Source organism: Passer domesticus, chromosome 11 (genome assembly GCF_036417665.1).
Source record: "Passer domesticus isolate bPasDom1 chromosome 11, bPasDom1.hap1, whole genome shotgun sequence".
Classification (NCBI taxonomy): Eukaryota; Metazoa; Chordata; class Aves; order Passeriformes; family Passeridae; genus Passer; species Passer domesticus.
Window position 1 is genome coordinate 13,965,022 of NC_087484.1, and position 22,175 is coordinate 13,987,196.

The 22,175-nt window shown below is 42.1% G+C and overlaps 1 protein-coding gene across 1 annotated transcript; it reads right to left on the bottom strand.

Annotated features, from left to right (window-relative positions):
• Nucleotides 1-1,592: 1,592 nt before the first annotated feature.
• DIPK2A (divergent protein kinase domain 2A) lies at nucleotides 1,593-19,907 on the bottom strand. Its single transcript, XM_064385800.1, has 3 exons — nucleotides 19,095-19,907; nucleotides 7,457-7,760; nucleotides 1,593-4,976 (listed from the first exon to the last, which is right to left on the bottom strand). The coding sequence occupies exons 1-3, from the start codon at nucleotides 19,746-19,748 to the stop codon at nucleotides 4,645-4,647; spliced, it is 1,290 nt and encodes a 429-aa protein (XP_064241870.1). The 5' UTR covers nucleotides 19,749-19,907; the 3' UTR covers nucleotides 1,593-4,644.
• Nucleotides 19,908-22,175: the final 2,268 nt, after the last annotated feature.

Sequence of the window (22,175 nt, forward strand, 5' to 3'; positions counted from 1 at the left end):
AGGTCCTTAAGACACCAGATCTGATGAACAAAGTCACATAGATAAAGACAAGAAGGCAGAGAAATTAGGTTAACAGACTTTCCACAAGTAAAGCAATTGATTAAAGCACCATTAGTTGTGAGCCTGAAGTCCAATCTGAATTCTGCAGTAGCATCTTATGCTAAATACACACGTGTGTACATTTACATGTACAGATAAAATTTGAATATGACATTAGCAAAAACTAATAGATAAATAATATACAAACTTAACTGTAAGGAAGCCTAGTCAAAATGCAGGGTCTCCTCCTGCCCACTGAAGAACACATTGAGCTCTCAGAGGCTGGGTTTACATTAACCCTGGTCAGGAGGAGTAAAGCAGATTTGAAATGAATGTCTCAGTCCCACTGCTGCTCCCCAGTGCTGGTTTGGTTGCAGTGTTGATGCACATGAAGCAGGTTCCTTGCCACCAGCTCTCACCCACGTGCACACCCAGTGTCTGCCAAGCCCTACCAAACACAAACTGGAGCTGCTAATTGAGCACAAACACACTGAGGATGTTGAGAGGAGGACACAAGTCCCAGCTGAGGGGGAGGCAGGTCTCAGGCACACACACCCTGAGGATGCAAAGCTCTCACTGCAGCCTGCTCAGCCCTGCACTGCAGGGATCCACAGGGCAGCCACGACCCCAGGGAGCAGAGGGCAGGGCCAGGGCACAGAGACCTCCTCAGCTTCTGTCTCCTCCCTACTGCACTTGCTGGTCAAGCACCTGGGTCATGCAGGCATGACATGACAAGCCTTCACAAATTCAGACAGCTGTGTCCACAAGCAAAGAATTTCTACAAAATTCTGAAAAGAACCATCTCTGATAACATATGTGACTCTGGGGCAGGCACACATCACAGCAAGTACGTGCCAGGTAACACTTCCATGGTGTTTTCACCTTCCAAACAGTGAACACCACACTTCACCAGCCAGCTTCTTTGCACCCAAGCCCCACCTTCCTGAAAGGAACAGCAAATGAGGTGACCACAATACTTCTACTTCAATTGCCAATTAGCTATTTAGGGAAAAAAAAAAGACAATGTTAGCAGAAAGCTAATCCAGTCTATTTATACCATAATAGTGCTGAATTATGCTGAAAATAAACAGGTTATATAAAGATCAAAGACAAACAATTTAATATCATATGTACACAATTTTACTATTTGGCAGAGAAAAAATACCATCTCTTCTAGGAAGATGTTAAAAATAATCCTAATATGAAGTCTTGCATAATACCTTCAGGGAAAAATCAGTAATTAGAAAAATAATTAGGAAAAAATTGTAATGGACTGCTGGCAGTATCTACAAGAGACACTGGGGACAACTGCAAAAGCATGTACAGCTGAGAAGGACAGGAAGGCAAACAGGGATAGCTATTGAACCAGTTTCATCTCCCCTGTCATACTTGGGATCAAACTAGAAAGGAGGATAGGAAAAAGGCTCCTATCTGTCACTTCTGATGATGGTGCATTCTGGAACACTACCAAAACCAGTTCCATGTATGTTTTAAAGCATTCTAGACTAAAACAATCCTGAAAGACTTACAGATCTGAAAATGAATAGCTGAGATGAGGTTCTTAAAGTATTCTTTATTAATATCATTAGAAGTTGCAGAAACAACTTTCTTGTAATATAAAGGCACAGGGAGACAGTTTTGATAAAGTATTCCAAACAAACAGTAACTTACAGTACAAAAAGGACAATTTTAATGCACATACAAACCCCAAACATCTCATTCAAAAATATTTCACCATGTTCATTAATAATAATGGGCAATGACTAAAAATATAAATTGTTATTGTACAATAAATATCTGACAGGTGCAAATGGAACAAGTTTATTGCTCTCCACAATGTTTTCCCTGTAGTGTTTTTGTTGTAGTGGGGGGTTTTGGGGTTTATTTCCCTTTAACTTCCAAGTTCTTTTTACAAGTGGCTTCAGTAACTTGTTTCTGGAGGGACTAAACCCCAAACAAAATCTAAAGAGAACATTCTGACAGTCACAGAACTGTCTCAAAACTGGCAGTGTTTGTTTCTTTCACAACTTTTAACAATCACAGTCCACTCTCTCTTTGGAAAATGTGGTAGATGTTTAAAAATCAACTGTAGTGGTAAGTCAAGGCTTTTATGGTAGGGTGGTAGTGATGCCTTGAGAGGCTACCTAGAACACAGGCTAGACAGGGTTAAAGGAAAAGCAGGGATTTATTAAAAGGCCTTCAAAGGATACACCTTGGGCAGCACAAGTGGCTCCACCCAACACGGACACCAGGCCAAGAGTTTTCACACTTTTGTAAGTTTTGGTCCATTTCCATATTGGGGTTGTCCAATTACAGCTTCAGGTTATGCAGTCCCATCCTCCCAGTCTGCTCTCCTCAACTCCCTATTTACACTTTTTGGGCCTGAAGCTGCAATGGTGTCCTTGCTTCTTGGGCTGGAAAAGGATTGTTTTGTCTAACTAAACTGTGAGGAGAACTTGCTAACATTTTATATGAAGTTCAGAGTTCTGTACTAATGCAGTACAGAATCTGGAAAATATGAAAGCTAAAACTTAAGGCATCAGTAGTACCTAGTCTGAGGGTTAGTCTATCTTCTTCAAATAAGTGGATTTTATGAAGAAAATTAACATGACTGTTCTCCAACAGCTTGCGCCAGAACAAGCACATAGAACTGTTCAAATGAGGGGAGAAATTAAAATTAAAAGCTGCACTTGGCATTCTAACTTCAAAAAACAAGACAAGGGACTGGGAACAAATTAAGACTACAGAGGCAACGATGACATGAGTGAGAATTTCCAATTCCAAAATATCCTTAATCATAGAATCTTTAAAGTTGGAAAAGACCTTTAAGATCACCAAGTCCAACCAGCAACCCAGCACCACCACCATGTTCACCATTAAACCATCTCCTCAAAATACAGTGACCAAAAGAAATCAAAGAGCACTCTGCATCTCTGTGTGGCTCCACTCTGAGCTGTGAGAAAGGAGGGCAAGTCAGTGAGTTTGCCATTTTCCTCACCTGCAGAACAATTTCCATCAGGCTCTGATGCAGTACAGGAGGCAGAGCAGCTCTGCTCTTGGAAGTAGCACACATGACCTTGCTAAGAATTAAGTTTAGCTTGTACAAAATAGTGTTTTATACACGTATTTAAGAAATATTAGTCTCCTTCATTACTGTTACCAGAAGTAATATGCACACATTTCCTAAGAGCATCTTTGTATGAAGAACTCAGGAAAATTAAGCATAGTAGTTGTAAAAAAAAAAAAATAAAAAAAAAAATAAAACCAACAAAAACTGAGGAGCAAGCTTTCAAGTGAGTTCCTGTAGCAGTAACTGAGGCTTTTATAAAAACTGTGATTTATGAGAACAACTCCATATTTACACAAACCTCAACAAGTCAATTTCAACTGTACTGGGAATAGTCAAACTTATTCCAAGAAAAGGTACCTAGAGTGAGCACAGCTTACTGGTAAACCAAAAGATGAATATTCAGAAAATTCCATTCAGTACACTTAGGAAGGATGTAAAACAAACTGCTGCCTTGTTTGACATTATTCAAATTAGGGTTTTCTCTAGCTTAAGTACAGTTTCAGAAGTTCTTCAGAAAGTAACCAAGGACCATCAAAATCTGAATTTTGAAAATTATTGGTTTCACTACAGTATAGCATTCTTTGTTTACTGTATGTTCAAAAACTAGTAAACAAAACCATCTTCTTTGGCTTATACTAAAACTACACCAGATTAGTGATTTTCTATTTTTACTCAATCTTCTATCCCCAATTCAAATTAACACAGATCTTTTTATTGTAGTGTCTTTCCAATTTTCAACTATCTCTGTTAAAAATAAGAGTTTGCACATACCATGATTTCCTGTTAACCAGCCATGTGTATATACTGGCATGAAGGGTAAGTTTTGTACAATAATTACATTAAGTGATATTTTCAATGGCAGAACCACAGAAGACATTAAATGAATGTTAGTTCAAGTGAGATTTGAGCTTATGATGATCTTAAAAAACAAACCACAATGTCTAAGCATAGTAAAATACAGTGTAAAACCCCCTAAAATCAGACAGTAAACTCAGGAATCCTGCACTCACAGTAGGAATGTTCTGCACAGCATTAACATGAAAGCCTGTTCAGTTTGAAACAATGCAGACAGCTAGGTTTACCTGGATGTAAATGCCACTTCAAGGTGTTTAAACAAACACAAAAATGAGACAATGATGTCAGGAAAAAAGCCTTTAAAACAGGCCACCAGTCTAACTTGACTTTCCAAGTAAGAACATCAGTTTCACAGAACTGTGACACTAATGCAGTTTTAGGTAAAGTACCCTTTGACACACAAGCTGTCAATTACGCTATCACAGTCTTTTGTGACCTACTCCCTTTTAAACAGTTAGGGAGGACAGTCAATAGTAGCTCAAGTTTTAATTCAGTAAGTACCTTGTTTGTTTGCAAAGGAACATTATAACACCATAAAATTCTATTTTTACAGTATTTAGAAAACTGATAAACTAGGGTTTTTTAGTCTCTCTTTTTAACAGACGAGTCCAAAACTTCTGTTTTCTACGTGTCTTTGCAATAGTGTTTTAGCCAGTGCTGCCAAAGAATTCCACTGTGGACTACCTCACGTTGTTACTGAGCTGTGCAAGGTACTCCCGCAGCTCCTTGGCAGCTTGGAACCGGCCGTATCTCTTCTTTGGGTTGGCACACTCATCCAGCAGGGCCTCCAGGCGCCCCTCTTTGGCAATCTCAGCTGGGGGGTCGTGCAGCAGCCCCCCCGAGGTGCCCCGCCACGTGGCGTGTCTGGACAAAAGGTTCTGACAAATGGCATAATAGTTGTGGTCCACAGTGACACGAGCACAAAGAATCTCCTTGGAGAAGGACAGACAAGCTTCTTTATCACAGTCGTCAAACTTGCTCTCGTACCACACGTCCCAGTTCTCAGGTTTATCTGAAATGCAAGGAGACATAAAACAAGTGAGACAGGAGCAAAGAGCATATGTGTGCCTGAAAACAATCAGAAGCTCAATAGACAGCAAACTGGTAATATTTAAACTAAAACCAGTTTTGTTTAGATAAACTCAGAAATGTTGGAGCCTAAGACCGCATCTGACAGTCTGATACGTCCTTCTGCTGAAATGGTCCAGGTGGAAGAAAAAATAAAGGAAAGAAAGAAAGAGGGCAAAACAGACAACAAAGAGAGGGCAAGAAAAAAGCAGCACAGTGAACACATGAAATCTACATTCACACATACCCAGAGGAAAAAATGTAGCATGAATAAGTACAAGGGAACAATCCAGAGCCAAAGCTGAGAGAAAAACAAACAAGCAACGTGATTTATTTTAGCAACATAGATTTGGGTTCTTCAGTTGCCCTGGAAACTACTGCTAGCAAGTGGTCTACCAAAGACTAAAATAACATTGCAAAGTAATTGCTATAAACTTTTGAAACTTTATCTTCTATCATACTTTCAACAAAGCAGTAACCAGAAACAACATAAAAAAGCAGATGTATTACATATAATCTTTGAAAAAAGTAAAATTCAACAAGGCAAATGGCATTTATATACATGTGCAAACCCTTCTCCTTATCACAGCTTTCTTTAACTTAAAACCTGATTTACATAAAATACCTCAAACAGTAATAATACTTAAAAGGTTAGTAAGTGTGAGCTCTCCTGAGTTCTTACTACTTTCTGTTAGAAAACTTTCATCTTAAGTTTCCAGACTACTGCCAGCTTTGAGAAGAGGTCCTTATCATGGAGTCCCAGAGTTCTGCAGATGCCTTTTAGCAGTGTGAGGTACAAATAAAAATTAATCTGTGCTTCAGTCTCTGAGCTGACTATTTGTCTTCTCATTCACAGCACACTGAAAGTCAGTTTAGGAAAAGAAAGAGCACTGAAGGATGACAGCTAAAACTATAAAACATGATGCAAGATCTGCAGAATTAACAGCAAAGTCAGTGTGGAAAAAAAGGCCAGCAAAGAAGAACGGGTAAAAAGGGCTTCAGCAAACTCAAACATGACATCCCACACAGAGTACAATTACTATTGTACAATGCAACTGCACAGAAGGTACACATTGAAATATCTGAACAGGCATACTGATCACTCTGGACAGAGACTGTCCCACAGAACCTTCCCAAAGATCCATGAAATCAGTATTAAATGTTAACCACGACACAACTTGAAACAAAGACGGAGAATCTTCTTGTGTCCTCTTTTTGTTGTCCGTGTTCTTGATTGTTAAATCATAAATCACACCAAAATCCTGGCTGGGACAACAGGTGTGACACTTGCAGCATTCAGGTTCTGCAAGGAGCTACTTGCTCCTATTCCACCTACACATCAACATTTCCAGAGCTCATCTGGACATCCTTCTGCCTGAGCAATTCAGACAGGCTCCAAAAATGGAAGCCTACAGTAATATTATTTTAAGAGGGAGGGAAAGGAACAGAAGAGAAAGGAATAGAAGAAAAGGAAAGGTTCTACAGTAAATGTACTGGATATTCAATATATTAAAAGGTTTCCTTGGTAGGCTCACACGGTTTTAATCTAAGCTGCTTGAGAACATATAATACATCTAATTTAAAAACCCAACCAAACAATCCCAAAATACACTTCCTTGTAAAAAAGTATGTGGATAGAAAAAAAACCCAGTCTAAAAGTTAATTCCACAGCACAACATATGAAGCCTATTTGCAAAGCTTAAAATAATCCATTCACCCAAAGCAAACTGGAATCACTTGGCCTGTTGCCACAAACTTCTGCAGAATCCAGAGTTTCATGTTCAGTGTCTCCAGCCCTTAGGTCTGTAAGTTTTCTTTATAAGCTCAGAAAGAATATAAACCTATGTGATGCCACTTTGTCAAACACCTCTCCTGCTGCCACTGCTTCGAGCTTTCACAGTTGACAGAAAATTCATTTGGAAACAGCTCTGCAATTACCCATTCCTTCGGTTCCATTATTACAGAAAGCCAACAGCAAGCAAAGTCAGGCCATGGGACTGAGGCAAAGCAGGCACTAATGCTATTTGTCATTCACAGACAGCAGAATTCCAAGACTTCCATGGAAAAGACAAAAAAAAAAAATCTCTGTCTCAGCTAAGGTGGACAAGACAGCCAGGCTGCTTTTCTGTCCATCCACCTGTCCAAACACAGCCAGTGCCAACACCCTCTTTTCCCACCCCCACCTCTTCCTTTATGCACATTTACAGTACTTAAAAACATCCAGGTATGCTCAACAGCTCATGAAATTGACAAACTGGTCAAGCTAATTAGTAGTCTAATTGCAGAAGAAAGCTAATTCATTTGTTAATTAGCAGTTTAGTTGTAAAGCAAACAAAATATGTATTTAGCAACCATGCATACTTTAAATATTGCAGAGAAAGAAGTGAGACACACAGGGTGAGGGGAGTGAAAGAAGACACTCACTCTGTCTGATCAACCTTTTGTCTGCTACCAGAACGTTTTCTGCATCTACAATGATAACTTTCCCATCTCTTGGTCCAACTGCAAAGTTGTCAAAGCTGACATCAAGGAGGTAGAGTGCAAATTCAAAGTCATTATTTGTCAGCTGCTCAGCTATTTCCATTAATTGCCAGGCCAGATCCACTCGTTTCTCCCATGGTGCATTGAAGTAACTCCATAGCTCTTCTCCCACGTAGTTGACAGCCACCATCCTTCCACATGCTCCCAAGTACTTTGCAAATGGCCAACCCTCATCAGATGGAAAACTCTGTAAACAAAAAGAAATTAAAATTTTAATTAGTACAAAACAGCTTAGATTTTAAAAGACTTTTCAATAAAGCTTAGAAGAGAAAGCTGCAAATAACCATAAACACAATAACCCATGTATTTCTAAGTTTTGAAGGAAAAGGAAAAACAATACAAAATGTATTTCTGTGACCCACATGCCTTGCTAGACTAATGCAGGGAAGAAGCTGGATGACCTGAAACAACACATAGCCCATATCTAGTTTTCTATCTATATATACACATATATTTACACACACAGTTTCACCAACCATCTTTTTCTCTTGGTTTTTTATTACACATCTGTTGGAATAATGCAAGTATATTTCCCATCACAGTATTTCTGCATTTGAGCTTTTAATTAAAACCAGTTCTTTTAACAACCTAAAGAAAAAAAAAATCTCTACAAAGTGGCACCTCCTTCTCTCCACCACCATCCCTTCCATTTTCCCAGTTGGGATTCCTTTGAGGTTTCTTAATTTTCTAGTATACCTTAACACTATCTCTTGATTACTTGCCACAAATATACTGTGTGTCTATTACACACAGCCACATAACATTTTTATCAACAGTAAAATCTGGCTCCAACAGTACCTTTGTTGGAAGTTAACACAAGACACTGAATAGAAATGACACACTACAAGAAATTACAAAAAAAGCCACAACACACCAGCATGGTTTTCCTAACTCATTTGTGCTGAATGTGCCCTAGCACTTCAATGTGAACAGACAAGCACTTAAAAGGTACACTCCAAACTGCAGAGGAATGCAGGATAGGAATGCAAAGGAAGAAACCACAAAAGCACTGATTTAAGAAACCCCAAATTTATGATGTACACCACTTTTATATTAGGAGATACCACCAGGTGCCCATGCTCCTTCCTCATGCTCTGCCTTGCTGTGGTGTCACCAGACACCAGCCATGATCCATTCTGCACTAATGACACGGCAAAGGTTTTACCACAGCTGGGGGGACCAGCATGGGGGGGTTCAGGATGAATGAAAGCCTTGTACCTTTCAGAATCCACAATGGCAGGAAACATTTACTGTCACCTGGGGAAAGACTGGAAGGAACACACCGTGTAGAACAGATCTGCACGTCTGAACTTCAACTCTATTTTTATCACATCTTCTACTCACATAAGCAATACAGGTTGTGATAAATCCTGAGGATAATATGAACTAATTTGATTGGTTTGAGAGCAGTATGGTATTTTCAAGCTGTGATACCACGTAACTCAGCAGAACTAAATCTCTCTCAATAACTAAATCTACCATGCAATAGGGAAGACATTATCCAGCCTCCAGGCTTATTTGCCTGCAGGATTCAGGGCAATTAATGAAGGTAGAAGTACAGCCAAATAGGCACCAGTTCAGGCCAAGTCAAGTGTCACATTCCACAGTTAAGAAAGTTTTGGGATTTTTTTTTTCACTTGTTTTGTGGTTAACAAAATAACCTTCCAACAACTGAAGTGTGTACTAATTCAGTCTTCCTTACTTATTTTGAGTTGACTATATAACAGATACATGGCTGTGGCATCAGTAAATGTCACCAAAGAGGTATTTCATGTGCATTCATTGTGACTGTATTCAGTCCTGGACCAAAACAAAACAAGAAGCAAACAGCTGTTGTCCATCAAATGAAATTACTTGTTTAACCTACATCATACAAACTTCTCTTTAAATTGTGGAGAAGTTACCTAATTACATTTCCTGATAAATACAAGCTTAACTAATTTCATCAACTGTGCATGACATTTTCATATTGCTGCATTTTATCAGCACTCAATTCAATGATGCTTAAATATTTCAATTTAAATATTACTTTGGACCACCCCACTCCTTTTCTTTTCCATGGTTCTCCTTTTCTATATTCCAATCTTGCCCTGCTTATGACTTTGCCTCCCTTTTCAAACACAAATTCAACCACAAACAGTTGAACCTGGCAAGGAATGTGCCACCATTGGAAGCACAGGTGTCCCTCCCTCCCAACCCACCAAGCACACCCATTTCAGTCCCCTGCACATCCTTAGGAAAGCCAGGCTCCTACTTGCCGGGCTGGTGCTCCCGGATCAGAGCCTGATCCATCCCACACCACCACCTTGTGCTAGGATGCACTGCTGAGAGGAAAAGAGGAAAAGAGAAGGCCTCCCCAGCTGGGTGCAGAAGAGGGAAGGACCTAAGAGGACGTTTCCTTTCCAGCAGCAGCAGGGATTTATGTAATGGATTAAACTGATTTTCAAAGTGCAGCGTTAGTCACTGATCTTCCAAACACATCTACTATGCCTCCTGCACTGTGTACACTGAATTTCATTGCAAACAAGAAATTCTAGGAGCAGACTGGTTTATTCACAAGTGCACACCTTCTTACCAGTAGAATATCTGCATGCCATGCTGTAACAGATATATTTATAACGCTGTGGCAATAGAAACATCTTTTGACAACAGGAGTGCGGGGAATCCTGCCAAGGTCTGCACATGTACAAACAACATCTCTGCTTTGGCTCCCGTCCAACTGGCATGTAACAGCCACATCTACACTTCATTACCCGAGTCAGTAGCGGAAGAAGGGGATAAAAATATGTACAAGTGCCTCATTCAGTAGTTTTTATATTCACTTGGTGAATTTGACAAGAATATTAATTGAAGTGCAGATCTCTTGTCTTTGCAAGCAGCAGTTTGTAACTTTTTGTACTATTCTATTTTGAAAGCTGTTTCCTAAGAGGAAACTGCAGCTAACTTGACAAGGATTTTTTGGTTCATGTATTAAAATTTTGAAAGCCAGTAAGAAATGAAAACAAATTTATATGATTAATGAACATGTATTCCATGAACAAGTTGCATTCAGAAACAAAAAGCTTCTTACATAACTGTCAAAATCTGATTCTGGGGAGTAATACATAACTTTATTTTATGTTTTATTTTAGTAGTCCGCATATTTAACTAGGTGATTTTGTACTTGAATATGCTATTTTCAGACTTAAAAAACCTGCATTTGACAATCAAATTAAAAACTAAGCTCTTGTTCAAAACCAGAAACAGCTGTTTAACAAAACAATCTGATCCTGATGCACCCACTCACATTTTATCTGTGAACATACACACAAATGCCAGAGAAACCACAGACAATTAAACTTCTTGTGTTTTAAAATAAAGTAATGCATGTGAAAATCTAAAAACAGGTCGCTTAGTAAGATTCCCGTCATTAACAGTATCTTTCTGTATTCAGAGAAATATGTATATCTTCTAACAGAAAGATGGAAAAAAGTAAAGATGCCAAAAACTTCTGTTACCTCCATTCCCAGTGACACACCCCCAAAATGTATTTTGCTTGCTCTAATTAGCATAGCTCGAAGACATCTCTCTAAGCAAGGCTCAGAAACCTAAACAAATCCTGCCAAAGGGACAATGGACATGCTGTTCCTGAAAGAATAATACTGCAGTTATACCTTGAAAAAATACACTGTAGTCCCAGAATAAATATTAAGAATTAACAGAGCGAATTTATCACTTCACTGAAGCAAAAAACACACTATCAGTGCATTTGTCTTCCTCACTTCCATCTGTCTAAACCTGAGATTAGACACAAATGTGCCAGTGCTTTTTGTTCAGAACTGTGAATTAGATCAGGCAGTGAAGACTCACCAGCTTGCAGCTGATAAGGCCCATTGTATTCTGCAGTAACACAAATCCCCCTTGAATTAAACACTTAAAAGAATATTAGTTTATCATAATGAAGCATATAATTCATCCTCATAATCAAGACCAAAAAGCCAAACCAGTTTACGTAACAACTGAGATGTCTGTTGTTAAAAACCTGTTTTTCATTTTCAAAACTATTCCTGAAGATGCTCTATTTGTCACCTCCAGTGCTTGCATAAAGTGAGTTCCAGACAAAATCTGCCCAAACAAAGAGCTGCATCTTTTATGTGAAGAAATTTTAAAAAACACACACAAACAGAGCAGGGACTTGTCTCCAAGGGACCCTGAGGAACTTCATGGCAAAATGACCCCCTCCCTGACACCTCCACTGAATCATCCTGCTGAGCTGCAGGCACCAAAAGGCAGGGCAAGGAGAATTCAAATCTCATGCTCTTCCTCCAAAGGAAAATGGGTTCTGTCTCAGAGCACTGCTGATTCCACAGTGTAAGCAAAAGCAGCACTTGGGTTAATCACCAAGGCAAAGGAGCAAAGCTCTGGAACCATGAAGAGCTGGAGAGCAGATTTTACCATGATGTTTTTTGGATCAATAGAGTTACAAAGCACAGTCTGAACACAGATGCCTCCTTTTGTCAGAAACTGATCTGCATTCTGGAAGATACATACTCGAATGGTTTCTGACTGCTAGTGAGTACAATGGAAACCATGTAATTGCAACTACATGGCACAGCATTTGACATTTACCTAGAACTCCCACAGGAGTTACACACATATAGCCTACACACACAGCCTGAACAGTGCATTTCACTGAGTGCTCCAGATACTGGTGTTCCCATTGAAACCATGGGTTTTTTTAATTTATTTAAGTTTTCTTCAAGTTTGACTACATTTCAATCAGTTAATACATACAATTCATGCCAACAAGAGGTTCACAGCAGGCTTGACACACTACAGGACAAAAATACACACAACCCCAAATATTGGTCGTTAAGATGAACACTGCAGCTGCAAAAGTTGTATTTCACAACATCAGCAGAGATATGTCTCTTTTCCAAATAAATTAATGAACAACTATTAAACTCCAGAGCCATAGTAAAGCAAATTTTATATCATTATTGGTTGTCACCTGTTCAAATTGGTTTGCAGTTCATAGGAGTTTTTTTTTTCAGATTAAATTTGCAACAGATGCAAATAATCACTGTGTATTTACTTCTCATCAGTAATGAGCCTAGAATATGTCACTATAAAGGAGTCCTAGCAGAGATGGCCTTATTTTTAAAGTTACTTTGCAAAATTGGAGTCTAAAACAAAGCCTCAATTATTTAATTCAGAGAAGTAAAACACAATTCCCCCTATACATCTGACACACCAGAACACTGGTATTGCAAGGTTTCTAATGTGGGGTAACAAACTTTTTTCTGCTATTAAAAACTGCAAGAGTGAGAATTTCTCAAGAGAATTTCTATTTAAGTCTGTATAGTGACTTCCCAGCAGCCTTTAAATTCAGACAGACATTCATCACAACATACACCCCACAATAACTTCAAGAATTTCAAGATTATTTTAAAATACCCCTTATAATTCACCCAACATGTTTTCTACACTAGGGAACTTTCAGTATGAAAGAAGGATGGAAATAGTTTTGATAACTTAGGGAACATAATTAAATATGACAGTTAACATGACAAGTACAAGCCAGTTCTGGTCTAGTATGTACAGTCATATGTCACTGCAAAAAATGACTCTTCAGTTTTCAATACAACCACATTAGAGGAATATTCTTGTAACATGAGGCCATTCAATTTTAATTCAACAAAGAAACAATTTTTCATTCCTTTTAGAAAGGTTCACAAAGGAAATTCAGTCTATTAAAATCCTAGTATCTGTATGAGCCAGGACTTAAACACAAGTCCAGCCAAGGACGTGTCAGGTAGTGCAGCTACCACCTCAAATTCACTGCTTGGTGTATGGCATCAGAATTATGGAACAGAAACACCAAATTCAGTAATGAAGACATTTTAAAGGCCACCAAGTATTAAAACTGACTTGCCATTCTACATTCTACCAATGTATTTAGAATAGAACTACAGAAAATAACTTATGATTAGAAGAGTGTGTATGGAAAAAAAATTGAAAAGAGGAATTTGCCCATTTAGATATGTATGGATCAGCAAAAAGATTCTGTGGAACATTTGGCTAAATTGCTACTTTGACTGAATTCTGTGCAAGAAATTGCTTCAAATTGATCAGTTAATGTTTTAATATATGTTTACCAGATGTCAACTATTGCTCTTGCCCTAACAAAACCAAACAGAAAGCCCAACAATAACATGCAGAGAAACCAGAAGAATTTTAGGTTATGTGGCAACAGACTGTTCATGCAGAGTAATTGTACCAGGAATAGAGATACAGCTTTGGCTTTGTTTTGCTTTTTCCCCACAAGGAATAAGAATGATCAGAAGTTGTGAGAAAAATAAAGTCATTAAGCTTAAGCATTTAGAAAGCTAAAAACATATCTGAGGGAAGGGCAATGATTTACAGAGTCTATTAAAAATGCAGAAATACTGCTATTTGGCACACAGAGATCGGCATTTCTCTTACAGAGATAAAAGTCCTTGAGACTTGTAATTTACATACAAGACACAAATGTTCACCATCATTCTTTGAAGAATGTTCATTTAAACAGGTTGTTAAAAGCTACAGCTTGAGACAAAGTTGCATTAATGCACTCTGGATTTAATTGATAGATACCTTCTATAGTCTGAAAAAAATCTTCATTATATGCAAGCATTTTATTTTAATTGCACAGTGTATGTGCAAACTCCAAATTTACTTTGTGTGCCAGTCTCATTTTTTCCACAGTAGCTGGTGTGGGCCTGTGTTGTGGATTTGTGCAGGAAATGGCATTGGTAGCTCAGGGACGTTTCAGTTATTGCTGAGCAGAGATTTCACAGAGCCAAGGCCTTTTCTGCTGCACACCCAGCAGCCAGGGGTGCAGGGGACACAGCCAGGACAGCTGACCCCAGCTGATCCAAGGGACATTCCACTCCATATGGCATCCTGACCAGCATGTGAGGCTGGGGGAAGGAGAAGAAAGGAGGGGGACACACACCCAGAGTGACAGCATTTGTCTCCCAAGTCACCATTCCACGTGCTGGAGCCTTGCAATGGCTGAGCATCTGCTGCCCATGGGGATTGCTGAATGAATCCCTGGTCTCTTTGCTCTCCTTACTAAACTGTCCCAAGACAAAACTGTCTCAACCCACAAGTTTTGTCACTTTTACTCTTCCCCCATCCCAGGGTGAGGGGAGGGAGCTGAGTGGGGCTGAGTTCCCAGCTGGGAACCACAACACGGAAAACAAAGTAAAGGCAACCAACATTTCCATACAGCACCTGGGAATACTGTAAACCAACAGCACAGCCAACACAAAGGCAAGACTGAGGGTTGCAAGACCAGCTCTAGATGCATTTTTGCCAAAACAAGTTATAAATCCTGTATTTCAGTTCTGCCAGCACAGATGTAAACTGTCTTTGCAGGTAAGCATAAGACCTTAGGAAAAATACAACCACCTTACTGAAAAACAGCTTTCTTATCAAGAAACAATTTCTTATTTCAGCAGTTGATCACATTGTGCTTCCCCCAGCTCTGAGAACAAGGATTTGGGGCTCTGTTGTTTTTTTGTGTTTAAGTAGAGAAGGTGACACATCACCCCAGGCAGACGGTGTCAGACACGGCACGGCTGCACACCAGGGCTCACAGCACAGCCACAGTGGCACCACGGCAGAGCTCAGGAACTGTCATCCAAACTGCCAGGACACTGCCACAGCACCTCCAAAGAGGAAATCTGGAGGCTGACAGGCATCAGTGAAAGCTCTATGAAAAATAAGGTATCACACCCTTCAGTTCTATTAACAGTAAGTTTATGTTCCAACTTGCAAGTGAAGATAAAAATTAACCAAGTTACTTGATAAGGCTGAATAATATCCACTATTTAAAATATTTCAAAAACTTTCTCCACTACATCTATTTCACAAGACAAACGAAGCTGGTGGTTTATAGAAAGTGACAGGACAAGGATAAATCTGCTCACATCCAGAATGGTTCTCTGAACAGTCACACTGCACTCGGTCTCTAATCCAAGTTATTTCTTCAATTTTTCTATTTCTTCCTAAGGCAACTTCAGCTGACCTATCTTTGCAAGTGTTTGATGCACACCATCATCATATTCAGTTAGAAATAGGATGCCATGCATAGATCCTATTCTCCAGCTGATTCCCATTTAAAGCACTGTTTCCATGTGATTCCCATTTAAAACACTGTTGATCATTGAATGAGTTGAAAAAGCAAGTTTTGTTGTTGCTTTTGTCCAAATAAGCTGTTCATACCTATATGAAATACTGGTTTGGATGTAGCATTTTGATTACAAATCTGACCTTATTTTACTAAAAAGTATTCATCTTTATTGCAGAAAACAACTATTAGGAGGGGAGATGTAAAAACCCCAAACCTATCAGAAACTAAATCTTTAGCATACAATTCTTTGGTTCAAATGTGAATTCAGATGAAAACTGTGAGAGGATTTAAATAGTGAGCAGTTTAGCAAGATTCTACCGAAGAAAAATTAGTATTTTAATATTTAAAAAGTGTACTTGAACAATACTACAGCTGTCATTCCATCTGGTTTAACAAAATAAAATGGAAAAAGAGGCTGAATTCTTCCCTGAATACACCTACACAAGAAATAAGTACAATCAAAAAAGGTGAACAAGAAAATTACAAAAAACTACAAATAGCGGCTTAGGATTACAACATGTAATCAGTACTAAACTGTGCAGTGTTATACTTTTGATACAAATCCCTGAGCAGGAATATCATGCTATGGGTTAAAGCCCCACCTGAAAAATTCCCATAGCAGAAACTGTAAATCACTTGTGATGATGCAGTTCACGAGCAAAACCACTTCAGGAATAATCCATACTCCTCACAGGCTTCAAGCTAAAATCCCAATCTCTGATGAAAAATCTCACAATCCACAAATTGCTGGCTCTTGTAGACAACTACAGTGAATTCTCCATTATAAATGAAAGACCAAGCTTTGAATTCCTACTCAATTGCCTAATTACATTTGTCTGTAACACAATTAAGCAACACAGAACTCGCATGCACTGTACACCAAGAGTTTAGACATCATCTCCACTGTCATGAATAACAGTGCTCAGTCACTGCGGTGTTCCATGAAAGGCTCGAGGCAAAAACAAGCAGTATTTTCCCTTGTGTCCTCTTGGTGACAGACAGCATGAGTTAAATGCATCAATTTATTGACTGCTTTACTTTAAATTAAAATCTGATTCTTCATACAACATCATGCAGGTTTCTTGTCTTGGAAGCAGCTGATTTTTAAAACAAGCCTACAAGTTTCATTCCAACAGCACTACTTGCCCTCATCAATACTGCAGAAACTACACCATAAAATGTCTTACAAATGTTATGTACAAACACAAACAACCTTCTCAGTAGTCAATTACTAGTTCTAGAAAATAACCACCTCTCAGAGTGTCTGGCACATTGCTGTTGCAAGAGCTGCAGAACACAGAATTACCCATTCCTTAAGTGTTTGTTAGATGGAGACTAAACCTGGAGAACTATGGAATGGGAAGAGATCATAGAAATTCATGTACTTTATGTATTTCATTCCTAATTGAGGGAAGGTCTTCAAACCTCGAGTACCCAATATCTAAGTTAATTAACACTCCTCTGGAGAAACCATCGTGAGTGCTTAGCACACAAAGCTGGCCTGAACCCCCACAGAAACATTGTCCAAGATATGTCAAAACATCAAAATTTACAAGACTCTATGAAACACTTTTGATCTGTTAAAAGGCAACAGACTTCTCTCTGAAGTGCTAAAGGCTGCCTCACTTCCCACAAATTTGACCTGCTCTGCTCTCAGCTGCACCCTTGTTAAGATAAACGTTGAGCAGAGTGCTCAAGTCCACCCAAGAAGAAGTTCTTCTCTTCCATAGATTTGCTTGACAGTCTCAGGATTCATCTACAGTTCATCAGGGAGCTGAGAGGGATGGAGGCTCCTAACCAACCCATTGCCCACCATTTATGATCCAGCCCATTTTAGTAAACACCACAAGCATGCCATACCCTTTGCCTGTAAAGAATTATGAAAAACACAGCGGCTCTCTGGCCATCAAGGTCTACACTCAGTATGCTGGAACCACTGCTCAAAACCAAAAAAACTAAGTTGTATGAAACACAGCCAAAACAAATCACTTCTCAAAGAATTTTTGAATATACTCAGCAGAGTGAAGCACTTTTGATTTTCTTACTTAAGTGGAGTTTCCTTAATCACTGTGCTCAGGAGGAACTTCACAGCAAAATGGGAGACTTACTGCACCCTCAAGTCTGCTGCGAAGCAAACTGGAAACACACTCTGAAAACAAAACTAGAGCTGTACATGGAGAGACTGAAGGGTAGAAGGCACACTACTGAAAAACATGTTTGTAATTAAGTTCATAAATTGATTTTCTAGAAATTAGTCAGTAGGCAAACTTTCTGGAGGGTAAAGCCTGCAGCACTGCTTTCTGAACATTTCTTGGACTCTCACTAGAGAAACAGCAGATGTTAATAGTAATCATGAGGTAATGTTTTCAAAACATATTTGCAAATATTATTTTAATCATACACTGGATAAATGCAAGGACAGTTCAGTAGTTAGACAAAACAGTTTTGATTCCAAACCTACACGCTAAAGGCACACTCGGGAGTTGCCTTGATAAAGTTAAAAACCAAAACGCAAAGCTCGCCATCTAAATAGAACAGAAACAACGGAGTGGTGCCACACAATAGAAGCTTTCTAAGCATTTTTCACCTAAAAATTTACATAACATCTTAAAGCACAAATTTCAGGTGTGTGCGCATAACCCGTCCCCCTAATTAAAGACTAAAGAACATGTAATCGCTGAAATGAGAACACTGTTCATTTATCTGTCGGTCTATTTTCAGGCTACAAGTACCTATCTCTAATTTCTACCAGCACGAACTATATTTAGTTCACATTAAGAACACGACATAGCACATGAGTCAGTTTCTGACAAGGAAAGCACAACAGCATCGCAGCACAGTCTCTACGCACTGCCTCCTAAACTAAAGCCTAAGAAATGAATCACGGGCACCCATTGCTGCCCGGGAATGTGAATTGCGAACACGCTGACACCGAACCGTGCCGAAGGCACAAGTCAGCAGAGAGCATCAGCCCCCGGCACCGACCCCGCTCCTGGGGACCGCGGCTGCCGCTCGGGACCCGGCGGCACAGCGGGATGGGGATGGAGTTAAACCCTGAGGAGAACGGCAACCGGGAAAAGAGGCTGTCTTTGAGGGAGATAGAAAGGAGGAGAGCTGATCTGGCTGAGTGAGCTAAAGAAACGCCTCCTGCCCGGAGGCAGGGACCGGGGACCCTCTGCTCAGCCCGCCCTGCCGGCACCTCTGCAGGAGTCAGGCACGGCACGGAGCCAGCGGCGGCCCCCGCGATCCGGCGGGGTTTGGGGCCAGCTGCCCGGGGGCCCTCGGCCCCATCTGCAGACACGGCGAGGGCAGGAAGGGCCATTGCGGCCAGGGTCCCGCCCGGGCACTGCCGGCCGCGCTCACCTGCAGCACCAGCGGCTCGGGGTTGAAGGCGAGGGTGATGAGCAGCTGCATGCGCTCCGAGTCCTTCAGGTTGCGCAGCAGGAAGCTGCCCGAGTCCTTGGTCTCGGCGTAGCGGCGCACCAGGCGGTCGAGCAGGCGCTGCGAGGGGCAGTGCACCAGGTCGGACCAGCCCTCCACGGCGCCGGGGGTGAGCAGCCGCACGTCGCCGTTCAGGCTGGCGAACTCGGTGGCGGGCAGCGCCTGCAGCAGGTCGCAGCGGCCCCTGCCGGTGGCGCGGCGGCAGATCTTGGTGTCGATGTCGGCGAGTTCCTGCGCCGAGCCCAGGCGCTTCAGCACGACGCGGCGGGAGCCCTCGCGGGGCTCGCCGTACCGCGCGAAGTACACGTTCTTCACGTTGAAGAAGTCCAGCAGGCGCAGGCGGCCCCAGCTCTCCAGCCGCAGCTGCCCGTTGAGGAACTTGCGGCACCAGCTGGTGCCCCAGCAGGCCGGGCACTTATTGAGCTGCAGGAAGCGCCGCTCCGACAGCTCGTTGCGCTGCAGCGAGGCCAGCAGCGAGTGCGTGTTCAGCACCAGCGCCGCCGCCAGGCTGCCCAGCACCGCCAGCTTCACGTAGCGGTACAGCCGCCCCAACTTCAGCGACACCAGCCGCAGCATCGTCCCGGGCCGCGCCGGGCCCCCCGCCCTCCGCCGAGCTCGCTGCCCGCCCCGGCCGCGCCGCGGCTCCGGCTCCAATAAACTCCCCGCCTCGCCGCCCGCCCGATAAAAGGCGGCCAAGTTACTGAGGGGCCGGCGGGGAGGGGGAGGGCAGGGGAGGGGGGGCGGCGCCTGCAGCGCGCGGGCCCGGGCGGCCCCGCCCCCGGGGAGGGGCTCGGGCTCCGCCGCCGCCGCCGCTCCCGCCGCCGCCGAGCCCCCCCCGCCCCGGGGGGCTCCTCCCCCGCCCGCCGCTGGACACGCCCCTCGAGGGCGGGGCCTAGCGCGAGAGCCGCCGGCCGCCAGCGGTTGGCTGCGCGTGACGCGGCGCGGTCGCGTGCGGCCCCGCCCCCCGCCCGCCCCATCTCGGTGGCGGGGGCGGGGCCGCCACGCGCGCGGGGGGCGGGGCGCGGCGCCCTTCCCGCCCCTCAGCCCCCGGCCCCGCCGGACTCTGGGGCCGCCGGGGGAGGGGGCGCGGGGCTGGCGCCGGCTGCCGCCATGTTACGTGTGCCTCTGTGTGTGTCCGTGTCCGCCCGCCGTGTCCGCCCCTGCCCCGCCCGGGGCTGCAGCGCTCTCCCGGTGTCCGCGGAAAGCGCCCTGCCCGAGGCCGGCCCGGGACGGCCGTGCTGCCCCAGCAGTGTCCGCCGTCCCCGTGTCCCTGCCCGCCCCTCGCTCCCGCCGCAGCGGGCGCGCGCCGCCCGCCCTCACGGGTCCCGCCGCGTCCCCGCCCGGCTTGCTGGTGCCGCGGGACAGGGTCTTTCTTCCCCAGAGCTGGCAAGGGGCAGTTCCTGCGTCTCGTTCGATCGCTGGAACGCTGCACCTGATGCTGTGAAATGCGTTCACTCCGTCCCCACTCCGGGGAAGAGCCGTCCAGACCCATGCTGAGGAACGTGCTGTGGGGCTGCCTCCGCAGCGTCCCTGCGAGTGCTGCCGCCGGCACTGCCTCAGCCTGAGAGCCCTTCTGTAAAACTAACGCACAACAGAGTAACAGGGATTAAGAAAAAGGGTGAAAGTCTGAATCTCGTTCGACGCTATGCTCTCACAAGTTAGAGACAACCTTCATATTGTGAGAAGTAACTCTATTACCTGTCCAGTCCCAAAAGTGCAGTAGAGATATGCTCGTTGCGAAAGAAGTGTAGCAGACTCCATAATTTCCAGTTATTTTACATGCACTGTACAGACTTTGGGTGCTTAGTATCTAGAATATTGGACATACATTTGTCTTTTCATGTTGGCATGTACTGATATCACTATGTACTGTGTTTTGATACGTCTGTGTCTAGTTTAAAGTATTTCTTTTGCTGAGATTTTGTCACTGACCGTATCTGTTTCAATATGCCTTGTTAAATGCTGCTGGTGGGGTGAAAACGCTCCATCAGCAAATTCTGGTCTGCAAACCAGTGGGTTTCTGACAAATTAAATATATACATAAATATATATCATTTCCCTTAATTCAAATCTTCATTAGGAGATGCACTGCTCGATACCATATTTCAAATAATCATAATTGATCCTGAAAGGTGAACTGATTTTTTTTCTGCATGGAAACTCCAAACTCACTAGCTAAACATGTTTGGTCTTTACATGTTGATAGTGGTTTTTTATCTAACAATATCTAGTCTGTATGTTATTAAATCACTAACAAATCCAAATATAAACATATACTGAATTAATGTTTATTTTCTGCATTGCTTATTTCTCAAGCTTTCTCATTTGCTTATTTATAGGGAAACAGCTTGATCCTTCTGAACGCAAACAGAATATTTTAATCTTTACTAGATGAAAACATTTTAAAGTACAAAGAATCATTTAAATAGTTTAATGCGCTCTTTCAACAACAATGTACTGTTCTTAAAGCATTTGACGTTCCAAATTCATAAACAAATAAATCTGCTGTTTCTAAACAGATCAGAAAACTTGTTCTGTAGCTATTTCTGGTTTCACTGGCATTCACTGGAGACCATGGAGATTGTTTGTGAGGGATGAGGAAAGGTGGAGGCTGCTTTTCAATGTGTCTTTAAAACTTGGTTTCACAGATTTACAAATTTTGAGTAATGAAAAAAAGGAGAACGAATGGAAAATGCAACCATTTGGAAGACTACAGTGTGTGGAAAGATAAGCTTTAGCAGAGTTGGAAAGAGAAAGCAAAGGAGGGGGACCAACTGAGTAAAAAATGGTTAATTCTGAAAGAATGACAGCTATACCTTGTAGTGTTTAAAAGCTTGCATTTTGAATGATCCATTTCAAAGAGCAGGGGAATGCAAAATAAACTAGATAATGCATTATAATGCATGCATTTCCTGTCTTCCTAGAGTTGCCACCTTCTGACTAACCTTCAAAATCAACTCCAGTAGTTTTCCTGTGCAGACTTCATTATATAAGGCAGTGTAA

What these genes read in the sequence shown, in the direction of transcription:
- DIPK2A (XM_064385800.1), bottom strand. Translation starts at nt 19,748, where the DNA reads ATGCTGCGGCTGGTGTCGCTGAAGTTGGGGCGGCTGTACCGCTACGTG. An exon ending in CCGAGCCGCTGGTGCTGCAG is followed by an intron (nt 7,761 to 19,094) that starts GTGAGCGCGGCC and finishes TTTTGTTTACAG; the next exon opens with AGTTTTCCATCTGATGAGGG. An exon ending in CAAAAGGTTGATCAGACAGA is followed by an intron (nt 4,977 to 7,456) that starts GTGAGTGTCTTC and finishes CTTGCATTTCAG; the next exon opens with ATAAACCTGAGAACTGGGAC.